Source organism: Rutidosis leptorrhynchoides, chromosome 4 (genome assembly GCF_046630445.1).
Source record: "Rutidosis leptorrhynchoides isolate AG116_Rl617_1_P2 chromosome 4, CSIRO_AGI_Rlap_v1, whole genome shotgun sequence".
Classification (NCBI taxonomy): domain Eukaryota; kingdom Viridiplantae; phylum Streptophyta; class Magnoliopsida; order Asterales; family Asteraceae; genus Rutidosis; species Rutidosis leptorrhynchoides.
Window position 1 is genome coordinate 550,210,578 of NC_092336.1, and position 11,868 is coordinate 550,222,445.

Sequence of the window (11,868 nt, forward strand, 5' to 3'; positions counted from 1 at the left end):
TACTACTTCATTAAAAAAGTGTTTAAAAATACCCGTGTTTAAAAATTGTAACGTCCTTTCAACTTATTTCGTATGCAACATTTGAATCTACAAATAGTTGTTTGGATTATTGTTATATATTAATAATTTTTTAAATAAAACCCGCGAATTCGCAGGTCTTTGACTAGTTATATCAATAAATAACACTTATTAAACAATTAATTATATTATAGTTTTTATTCATATAAAGGTTAATAAAGTAATTTTACATTATTAATATTGTTCAATCAAAATGATTATCAATTAGATACTTTAAATCATTCAAATATTATTAGGGCGATGATATGTACACAACTATTTTTTAATATGTACACAATCAAAATACTTTGAATATTGTACTGTATAATACTGTAAAACACGTTTGATTGTGTACATATTTTATATGGTCGTTTACATATCAATTCCCATATCATTAACGTTTAACCATTGAGTTCTATCAAACTAACTATAAATCTGTTTAGAAACAGGTGACGTGTATGCATTGACTGACTTGACCTTTTTCCTGGCGCGGGTTCTGTTCTCAACTGCTACCTTTTATTTAAATATTTAAATATTCATTCAAAATTTGTCGTTTAACGATGTAGCTTTTACATGTTATTGTTAATTCGATCACCATTATCGAACCAATTCAAGAATACCTTTGCATTCTAAGTGAAATAAACCCTAAAATTTATACTTTCATACTAACCACTTGATTCTGGTTCTCAATCTATTGTACCAGCGATGATTATCTCCAGTTTTAGGGTTTTTCATATATCCTATCTCCCATTTTCAGTGGTAACCATTTTTAATTTTTTACATATACATAGTTATATTAGTTTCAGTTACAAATATCTTTATCTACCTATTATATCTACTATAATATAAAGTTTGAATATTTTAGCATATCTGTTAGGCTAACTCAGCTGAAATTTTGTGTTACTGTTCTACTTAGGGTTTATGTTCAGTTTTTAATATTTAGGCATTTATGATATTTAAAATTTTAATTACTTATACTTATAAATTAAAATGAGGCTTTTTTATGTAATGGTAGGGATGCTGACTGGTTATTTGAAAATGTGGTTTTTGGGTGCTTGTTTGATGCTCACGGTTGAAAGTTCAAAAGCGGTGAGTATTTAAATGCTGGTTTATAGATAAAGTGATAAACTAAGAAGGTTAATTTTGGATTAGTTTTATGTAAGTTTAAGCGTTACATGTTGCTTTTCTTGATGTAGGTATCAAATGATTCGTTTTTGGTAGTGGCTTCTGGTAATGAAAGTCGGAGTGAAGGTAATTATTTTTGTTACATTAGTGATTGCAGATTTATGTGATTTTACGAAATTGTTCTGTTTACGTATTGAATGCCAAACTTTCACATGTTGTCTTAACTTTCCCTCGAGCAATTAGAGATTATGTGTAATTTTCACTAGCTGTTTTGTTTACAGTTTCATATCTTTACTACACAAACATTGGTAACTTTACCATTACCATTACCATTACCATTACCATAAATAGGAAAATGATAAAGAAAATACTTAACATTTTAGATTTGGGTTTGAACTTGAGATCTTGTGCCTAATAAAAGCCAGTTAGGGGTAAGTCACGAGTCGTTCTCTCTCATTCATGCTATTTTCAAGCGTATTATGTGAGAAGATAACAAGAAACAAACAAGTGTTTTCTTGTTTATAAAAACGAGTAAACCACAAAGAGCCATGTCTATAGCTTTGGGCTTTTACTACTAGAAATGATAAGTGGGCGTAAACCAGCTTCTCAAGCTGACAATTCAGTAGGGTGGCAAAGTATATTTGAGTGGGCCACCCCACTTGTTCAAGCACAGCATTACATAGAGCTTCTTGATCTTGTGATTTCGGCATCTTCTTCCACATCACCATTTAGAATGCCCGAAGCTGGTGTTGTCCAAAAGGTGGTTGATCTCGTGTATTCATGTACTCAACATGTACCATCGATGCGTCCTAGAATGTCCCGTGTGGTCTATCAGCTACACCAGTTGGTAGCTTAATCAGTGTTGTTCTGTTTAACATCCATTCACAAAATAGCCCAGTGGTTGGGTTCCGGGGTTCCTTGCAAGAGGTCTCAGATTTGAATCGTGTCTAGGACGAATATTTTGTGATGGCCAGGGAAGGGTTGGAAATAGCAAGGGAGTAATCCTGATGGGTTGCGTACATCAGAGTATGGGGTCGGATTACTAGCCTTCCCGGGTAGCCTGAACAAGGAAAACTTTCTACCTTTTACCTTTTTTGTATGTATCAACAATTAGCTCTTAGCAAGTATAACAACATCCATTCACAAACCAAGTATAATTTGGTGAAAGCTGTGATATGCTGTGTCTTATTTCGCTTTGATGATGAATTCGTACAGTTAACTACTAACTGGATGTATGTTTTTATTATTCATATATATGAATGTGGTTTAATAAAGAGACCAAAATAAGTTGTAGTTCAATTCAATTTCAATCTACTATAGTCGCATCGTGACATTGTTTACTTATGGTTTTTGAGAACCTGCTTATACTTGCCATTAGTTTTCGGTGTACTCAAGGATCTGTGAAAACAAAATTGTACGTTCTTTCGCAACGAAATATCTAGATCATAATTTCGTATAACTCATTCTTCTTGGAGTTGGGTTGATCTACGCAAACTAAGGTACAATTTGGATCACATTGTTAGGGGAATGAGTTTTGTTAACGACCAATCTAAATGTACTTTTAAAAGAAAAGTACTCCATATACATTGACTAATGGCACTTTAATCATTTTTAATGCGTAATTGAGTAAAATGTTAGACATCATTCTTTAATCTAATCTAATAGAACAAATACATAAAATTATATTTACATACTACGTATAAAAAATAAAAGTAAGGGGACAATAAGTGCTAATAGGTGAATAGTTAAGGGACCGTCATCTTTAATAAAGTATTTAAATTTAAATTAGCTGTTCGATTCGATTTTCTCGGGTTCAAAATTTCTAGCGTTCAAACCGATTCCACATCAATCAATTGAGTGACCGAGAGTGATCTTAGTGAGAGAGTTATGGCAAGAAGACCGGATGAAGAGTATGATTACCTGTTCAAAGTAGTATTAATTGGCGATTCAGGTGTCGGTAAATCTAATCTTCTTTCTCGATTCACCAGAAATGAATTTTGCTTGGAATCTAAATCTACAATCGGCGTTGAATTCGCTACTCGTACTCTGCAAGTAAATCATACTCTCGCACTATCTATCTATATATATTTTTATCAATTCGTTTTTGTTTCTGTAATTGAATCGCAATCTGAAGCCGTTAATTTTGTAGTTATTAATTGTTACGATGTTCATTCGATGCATGAGAAAACTATAGCTATGTGCAATTAGGTCATATCTGTGTGAAATTGTGCTATTAGATCCGAAATTAAATGATATTATTGAGATCTTAACCTTGATTCCACTGAATTTTGTGATCTGTGCGTGACCGTTTTTTAGAAGCTGGATGCAGTTTTTTTTTTATTTTATAATTTGGAACTAGAGTTATTCAGTTGTCCTGTTTAACTTTTTTGTCAAGTTAATTGCGATAACTGATAATAATAACTGTGCTGAAAAGTAGTTATAATTAATTAATTACTTTATTTGAAAAAATGTAGATCCATAGATAGTTGTGCACAAATATAACATGGCAGTTATCCTCATCTTAGATGCTACTCCGCATATTGTATTGTAGGTCTATGTAATTTGTACAAGTGTTTAGTGTAGTGTTTATGCCTCACTTGTACTATGAGTATAATGGTTTGGGCTATTGGGACCAGAGAGCTAATTTTAGTATTATAAGCCATGTGAGTTCTTGCTGTAACATCGTTAATGTGAACATTCACGAGCTTGTTAAAATATACGCACTTGTCTCGTACACTCCCATTTATAGCTACCCGTTGACTCGTCGTAAATGTGTGTGTGTTATTCCATCATGTGTACTAACTAGTCTTATGTTATAAACGGAGCGCTAAAGTGTCTTCTCAACGGTACGGAGTTGTTAAATATTTTTAATATATGACGTCGGTTGTTACTTGTTATCTAGTCTTAGCTGGCTCTTGGGCAGTTGTGTGTCTCTTTGTGTAGCTACTAACAGAGTTGTACAGTAAACTTGGCCAAAGATACAAAAACATTTGTTGAAGTTCCACTTACATTATTAAAACCCTTGTTATCTGCTCAATTTCATTATGGGCAGATTGGACAGGTTGGGTAAAATGTCAAAATGTGGCGGGTTCAAGTGTGTTTTTATGCAGGTCAGACTCGGTTGGGTACTTGTTTGACCAACTGACCTCAAACCATGTCAATTTTTGCCCATTCAAGACTTCTTTGTTAGACAATTCACATGTTAAATATGAATACTATACTACTGTGTATATTATTACCCTACGAATAGAAAGAGATTAATTAAGAGATTTTAGGAGGATGCATGCATTAAAAAATTTACTTTGGGCCACTTTCGACCGGTCCAACCCATTTGACTCTTCCCTTTGTCTACAATATTTTATATAATCGTCAGAAATGAAACGTAACCGACGTACACCCATTCACAGACAGTTTTTTGAAATTGCATCGTCTTGGTAGGATTTTACAGTCTAGCATGTCTATCATGCCTAGGAGGGCATGTGTTTTATGTAAAAGGCGAAAACATAATAGGTCTCGCTCCTTGTCTCTATATTCTTGCTCATATATATACGATTTTTCCTGATCATTTCTAAAATCTATTCACTCTCAAACCGAGGCGATTTATATTAAAGCAAGATTTTATTGTTTGGAGAAAGGATCACTTGCAAGTTATAGCCAACTATGGCTGTCTCTTTTTCTGAAATGTTCAACTGCCTAATACAGCCATTGCCCTCACGAGACTTGGTTTAAAACCTAAGGGTGGTAGAATTCCATTTATAGCGTAAAACTAACGGTGGCTTGGTTTTATATTAACCTTTTTAAAGCTTCCTGCTTGATACTGGACTATACCCCAGGTTAGAGGCGGCTATTTTGATTCATTCACATATAATTGGGTCTATTTGAGTCATGTTTTATCTCAAATGGTCCAAATCAAAAACTTATCCAAAAGGGGAACTGGGTGAATGTTCACCAGGTTGAAAGTCAGCCAAAGCCTATTTCTAATGCATATAACTTCGTAAATCATCTTATTCAAAGATTTAGATAATAGTACAAGAACGATAATATAGTTTTTTGTAATTATCACCCAATAATAATTCTTAATCTGTATATTAAAAATCATATAGTTATTGAAACATACCCGTTTAGTGTTTTGGCTCCATTATCCAACCCACCTGCCAGGATATCTTTCCACCTCTACTGTAAGCGTTTGAAGGCCAATATGTGCTTGGAGTTATGTATGTGATGCTTCTCTTGCCATTATTTATGTGTTTATCGCCCAATTTATCATTAATATTTTCTTTACTTAAAAAAAAAAAATTTGTCTTTAGGTTGAAGGAAGGACGATAAAGGCTCAGATATGGGACACAGCAGGGCAAGAGCGATACAGGGCAATAACAAGTGCATATTACAGGGGTGCCCTGGGAGCACTTCTGGTCTATGATGTTACAAAACCAACAACCTTTGAAAATGTGAGCAGGTGGTTAAAGGAATTAAGAGACCATGCAGATGCCAATATTGTGATCATGCTTATCGGTAACAAAACAGACCTGAAACATCTTAGGGCTGTTGCTGTAGAAGATGCACAAAGTTATGCAGAAAGAGAAGGCCTTTCTTTTATTGAAACGTCTGCTTTAGAAGCTGTAAATGTTGAAAAGTCCTTCCAAACGATCCTTGGTGAGATTTACCGAATTATCAGCAAGAAATCTATATCTGCTGGAGAGACGGGACCCACTAGCATCAAACAGGGTGAGACCCTTGTTGTTGGAGCACAAGATGCCAATACAAAGAAGGCTTGTTGTTCTTCCTCCTAATTGTTCTGGTCAGAAACTTGTCAAATCTCTCCTGTTATATTGTGTTTTTGTTTTTGTTTTTTTCTTTGGTTTTTGTGTTTAAGCCAGAGGTACATTACAAATTCTAGTTGGATTTTTTATTTTGGTTTCTCACCATATGCCATTTCATTCATGTTTACCATTTCAGTGTTGTTTCATCTTTGATGGCTGCAATTTGTCCAAATGAATACCATGTACTTGATTATCTTTGTGTCATTTGTTATTTGTTGATAACACTAACCACTATGACTTGTGTAGAACCATGAATATACATATACAATACATATAAGAAGCGTTATGGAGAAGTATAGGGAGAAACAAAAGGGCCTAGAGATGGTCTTCTTAGACTTAGAAAAGGCCTATGATAGCGTACCGCGAAAGCTGATTTGGAAGACACTTAATGTTAGGGGTATCCCAAGTAGATATATTAGAGCTATTATGGATATGTATGATGGGGCGAAGTCCTGTGTCAGGACGCCTGTGGGAAACACAGAGTATTTCCCGATAGAAGTAGGCTTGCACCAGGGATCGGCCCTTAGTCCTTTCCTTTTCGCTTTGATTCTCGACGAGCTGTCGAGGAATACAAGAGAACATCCCTTGGTGTCTGATTTTTGCCGATGATATCGTGCTTGTATCAGAATCAAATGAGGAGCTTAACAGAAGACTAGAACAATGGAGGGAGGCCTTAGAACAAAATGGGTTACGGATCAGCAGACAAAAGACAGAATATCTTAGGTGCGAATTCAGTAGGACTGAGGATGAACTAAATGGTGGAGGGATTATCAACATTGGGGACCAGATCTTGCACCCACAAGAGTCGTTTAGATATCTAGGTTCGGTCCTCCACAAATCGGGGAGGATAGACGAAGACGTGACTCATCGTATTAAGGTAGGTTGGTTGAAGTGGAGAGCGGCGAAAGGGGTCTTGTGCGACAAGAAGATCCCACTCAAATTAAAAGGGAAATTCTTTAAAGTAGCTATTAGACCTGCCATGTTGTACGGATCAGAATGTTGGCCAATGACGAAGGCCCAAGAGAGAAGGATGGAAGTAGCAGAAATGAGGATGCTTAGGTGGACGTGTGGTAAAACCATGTTAGATAGGATCCCAAATGGTGTGTTTAGGGAAAACCTTGGAGTCTGTAGCATCATCGACAAGCTAAGGGAAGAACGGCTTCGATGGTTTGGGCATGTGATGAGGCGACCTCGTATTGCCCCGGTAAGGAGAGTCGAGGCACTCACGGTCGATGGCGTAAGGAGAAGGGGTAGACCTACACGTAGGTGGATGGATAGACTTAGGCTCGACATGAGGGAGCTTTCGCTGACTGAGGACATGACTTCTGATAGGGGTGCGTGGAGGGCTAGAATTAGAATAGTCGAGTAGGGTTACGTCCTATTATGTTATTTTTATTTTTAATAGTATTTCTCATTAGGTTTCTTACTTTTGCTTTTTTTTTTTTTTTTTTTTTTTTTTGCTTTTTATTACTTTTTTTATTATTATTATTACTATATTTATTATTATTATTATCTCTATATTATTATTGTTAGTTTTTATTATTATTATTATTTTTATTATTATTATTTTTATTATTACTATTATTTTTATTATTATTATTATTATTATTATTATTATTATTATTATTATTATTATTATTATTACTATTACTATTAGTATTATTTTTATTATTGTTAATTGTTACTATTACTATAATACTCTTGGTATTACTAGTACTGGTACTATTACGACTACTACTATTACTTTTATTATTATTATTTTTATTATTATTATTATTATTATTATTATTATTATTACTATTATTGTATTATGGGTGTGTTAATATTAATTATTAATATTATTTGTGGTATTAATATTATTACTATTGCTTTTAACTATTTTTTACTAACACTAGTACTAGTATTAGTATTTTTATTTTTTAGCCGCTTAGAGCCTAAATTGATTTTCAGGGAGACTTTTAAACCCATGAAATTTTGATTCTATCATTTTCATGGCGTCTCAATATATATATATATTTTTTTTTATTATTTTATTTTACTATTTTTATAAATAAATAAAAAAAGGCCGGAGGTCCACTCGGAAGCAATCTCTTTATCCGCCGAATAAAGAGAGGGATGACTTTCTCTACTTTTCTGGGTGGAGAAATGACTTGTTTTTATTCTCGGATAAGGGAAGGATTGTCTACATCTCACCTCCCCCATACACCACTCAAGTGGTATTGGGTACTGTTGCTGTTGCTGTAATACATATAACAACCACGCCATAAGACAATTCAGAAAAAAACCGAAGATTTTTACCAGGAGTTAAAACTAGATGATTACAGAGGTTCATGGGTTTGGTTAAAAAGTCTTCAACATTTTACAAGGAGAAACGTGTTCCACTAATCGTCCATTGGACATCAACATCAACGAAAATACAAGACGGTGTTAACCACAACAGTTGCTGTTCTTCTGCTCAATTGGCTGCCCTTTGATTTGAACTGTGTTTGCAGACTTGCTTCCACCTGGCTGGTTACCCATTCTGTAATATTAAAAATCAAAACGAAGTTAAAAATGAGTTTAACATATAATAAAACATTAAACAATAGAAGCCTCCCATTACTTGGGTCATGGACAGTCTTACTTTTTCTTTATCTCGGCAGCCATTGTCAAGAAAGCTTGTTCCACATTGACAGAGTCTTTTGCGCTGGTCTCAAGAAATGGGATCCCAAGCTCATCTGCAAATGCCTGAAGGTAGATAGCGAAACATGTTCCAAGTCAATTCAACAAGCTTCTTCCAGATTAAGAAAGAACGATTAAATACTTGAATGAGAGTAAATTATAACAACCATAGTATAGTATACGGTATACCTTAGCTGTTTGTGTGTCAACGACCTTGTTCTCAACCAAATCACATTTGTTTCCAACAAGAAGTTTGCATACTGATTCATTTGCATATCTATCTATTTCACTCAGCCATTGCTTCACATTGTTGAAGCTCTCCATATCAGTGACATCATACACGATCTGTTATGATTTCAACATAGATGTTTGTTAAGTTCAATTACAATACATATTTAACAAAATGATCAGTAAGCAAACATGTATGATTATACAGTACTGTCTATAGTCATAATAAGTACCAGGGAGATGGAATTAGAACTGATTAATACAGCTACATTTACTAATTACTCTCTGATTGATACAGTTACTTAAATCTGATTGAAAATATTATCTTACTCATCTCTAGGTCCAAAAAGTCGAATGATGAACACGATCTAAGTAAAACGATCATCAAACCCCATCTTAGTTATATACTTCTATGATATATACTTAAGTAATAAGCTGTCCTTGAATTTTGGACATGAAGTCTCAGTTGTTTGCCACATGGGGTCGGCCCACAGCTTTCAATATGAATTCATTTGGCAGGAAGATAAATGCAACTTAATAGTGTCTGCTTTATAACTCCTCAAGTCCCTACTTGATAATGACATGGATGGATGCTTATGCAACCATCACTAAAGGTTAATATCATATTATCTCTTTTGCACAAAAAATGTAATATTCCTCTTGAAAGAATTTAATGTCAAAATACTTCTAATCTCTAGGGAATTATTACAGAAGTGGCAATCACATTCAACTTATTGACTTAATCCAAAGATATAGGTATTAGGGTGATAATCTGTACACCACCAAAATTTATCCGTACACCACTATATATGCTTTAAATGATGTAGCACAACCATCTAAAGCATGTTTTGATGGTGTACGGATAATTTTGGTGGTGTACGGATCAATCCCGAAAGATATATTCTGATTAACATTTGAAGCTATATACAAGGGGCATTTTCTTCGATTAAGAATTCCACTATTACAAGCATCAAATGAATATAGTGCGATTTACAATGTTGTTGGACAGAGTGCGTATTAACTTATATCCGGTTTTCTTAGCAAAAAAAACCAGCAACCATATCTACTTCAAAGTCTCGTGTTCATATTATAACGTAAAAAGGTACACATTTTCTCATCATTAGCACGTTTTATTCTATATATAATGTTGAAATGGGTTAATGCAAATGACTAGATGAGTAATTCTTACAATTATTCCATGTGCTCCTCTGTAGTAACTACTTGTTATAGTACGAAACCGTTCCTGGCCTGCAGTATCCCACTGTAGCAAGAGAAGGTTAGACACAACTATAAGTCGAGATAAACCCTAAGTAACCCTAAGTAATGCTAATAGTTTCATTCATATAATCAAAAATATCTTTTATAGATTCGATATAACCGTAGGAAAAAAAATCAAACTATAGGTGAACATAAACTATAGATGCAATAACAATTGATGGTATATGCACTCACAATCTGCAGCTTAATCGTCTTCCCATCCTGCTCAACAGTCCTAATTTTCTGATGCATCAAATTTTATTAAGTTAGCACGCCCTAAACTTATACAACAAGCGTCAATGTAATAAGGTGAAAACAAACAAAATTACTTACAAAATCAACTCCAATTGTACTTATGTAACTATCCACATAAGAATCATCCTGAAATTAAAAGAATAGCAACCAAATGATACACAGATAAACACAAATACATACTGTATATATCTACGTGTACCGAAATTAGTTATAATAAATCATCGAAGAAAAGTAACTAACGTACAGCGAATCTGAGAAGAAGACATGATTTACCGACAGAGGAGTCTCCAATAAGCAACAGTTTGAACAGGTAATCGCTGCAGAAAAAAATAAGAAAAATTAATAATAAATATAGGAAATTGAATTAGCGAGGATGAAATTAAATGCAAATTGAAGGAATTGGAAGCGAGAGAAATGGAAACGTACTATTCGTTGCTCATATTTTTTTCTCCGGTGCCGGGGGTTAAGGGGTGATAGATGAATTTGGAGAAAAGGTTTTGGGGTTTTTTTTTTGTTTGTACGTCAATACGTCAACAAACAGGTACGGAGTACTTTAAAAAGTAAAATGAGTATTGAGAATGTTACGACTTTATCTATTTTTAGATTAGATTAGATGTGGGAGAGTTCATGCCATCCCACGCATACACCACTTCAAATAAAAAATACTAACAATTAAAGTTAAAAAGGGTTACAGCATTAAGTTAATAAAATTAACAGTTAATTATACCATTAGTCCTAACTAGTAAAATGGTCCCGCGCGATGCCGCGGGACCTTTCGGGTTACGTATTCATAGTTAACGGAGCGTTATGTATCTACATAAGTAAAAACGTTTTGCTACGGGTGATTTTTGATACACTTAGTTAGTATAGGTGTGTATATGTATTGAATATATCCGAGGTATTTAGCGTTTTTTTAGAAGTGTCCGTTTCGCGTATAGTTAGTCCCGTTGTGTTCGCAAGATTTTTTTGAGTTGAACGGTAGGTTAGAAAAAAATTAACGCTAGGCGAGCGGAAAGATATGTCCCTTTAAAAATACGGGTGAAGTTTGATTAAGATTTTTAATTAAAATAATAAGTTTCATTTTATATCCCTAATATGGGACCTAATTTAAAAAGTTTGAAATAGTGTGGGAGTGTTTGGTTTTTTCCCCTCTTTTTTTCACTATTGTCGTTTTTGCCCAAATTTGGGTGAGAATGGGGCCAAAACGACCAAATTTTTGGTCCCCATTAGTCTATATGGTTAATGGTTAATGGTTAATTTATCTAAAATTATACCGATAGTCCTTTTTTAAAAAACTATACGGTAGTCCCTGTGGTTTAAATAGATTTACGGTGTTAGTCCTAAACCTAACGCCATGTAATTAATTAATGTGACAAATTAACTGGCATTGAGTTTAGAGGACCAGTGCCATGTATTTATCAAATCACATGACTACCATTAAAATTAACAAAAGAGGACTAGTTTT

The 11,868-nt window shown here is 34.1% G+C and overlaps 2 protein-coding genes across 2 annotated transcripts; one reads left to right on the forward strand and one right to left on the reverse strand.

Annotated features, from left to right (window-relative positions):
* The first annotated feature begins 3,003 nt into the window (after positions 1 to 3,003).
* LOC139845199 (ras-related protein RABA2a) lies at positions 3,004 to 6,179 on the forward strand. The gene is made up of 2 exons (XM_071835441.1): positions 3,004 to 3,234; positions 5,490 to 6,179. The coding sequence occupies exons 1-2, from the start codon at positions 3,070 to 3,072 to the stop codon at positions 5,970 to 5,972; spliced, it is 648 nt and encodes a 215-aa protein (XP_071691542.1). The 5' UTR covers positions 3,004 to 3,069; the 3' UTR covers positions 5,973 to 6,179.
* A 2,095-nt stretch (positions 6,180 to 8,274) lies between these two features.
* LOC139845200 (ras-related protein RABD1) lies at positions 8,275 to 10,942 on the reverse strand. The gene is made up of 8 exons (XM_071835442.1): positions 10,830 to 10,942; positions 10,648 to 10,720; positions 10,482 to 10,529; positions 10,344 to 10,391; positions 10,081 to 10,152; positions 8,853 to 9,008; positions 8,626 to 8,729; positions 8,275 to 8,523 (listed from the first exon to the last, which is right to left on the reverse strand). The coding sequence occupies exons 1-8, from the start codon at positions 10,841 to 10,843 to the stop codon at positions 8,430 to 8,432; spliced, it is 609 nt and encodes a 202-aa protein (XP_071691543.1). The 5' UTR covers positions 10,844 to 10,942; the 3' UTR covers positions 8,275 to 8,429.
* Positions 10,943 to 11,868: the final 926 nt, after the last annotated feature.

Bases quoted from the DNA above. Each gene is read 5' to 3' on its own strand.
- LOC139845199 (XM_071835441.1), top strand. From the start codon at position 3,070: ATGGCAAGAAGACCGGATGAAGAGTATGATTACCTGTTCAAAGTAGTA. The intron at 3,235-5,489 runs GTAAATCATACT...ATTTGTCTTTAG, and splicing joins TCGCTACTCGTACTCTGCAA to GTTGAAGGAAGGACGATAAA.
- LOC139845200 (XM_071835442.1), bottom strand. The intron at 10,530-10,647 runs GTACGTTAGTTA...TTTTAATTTCAG, and splicing joins GTCTTCTTCTCAGATTCGCT to GATGATTCTTATGTGGATAG. The intron at 9,009-10,080 runs GTAAGAATTACT...AAATCATAACAG, and splicing joins GAGGAGCACATGGAATAATT to ATCGTGTATGATGTCACTGA.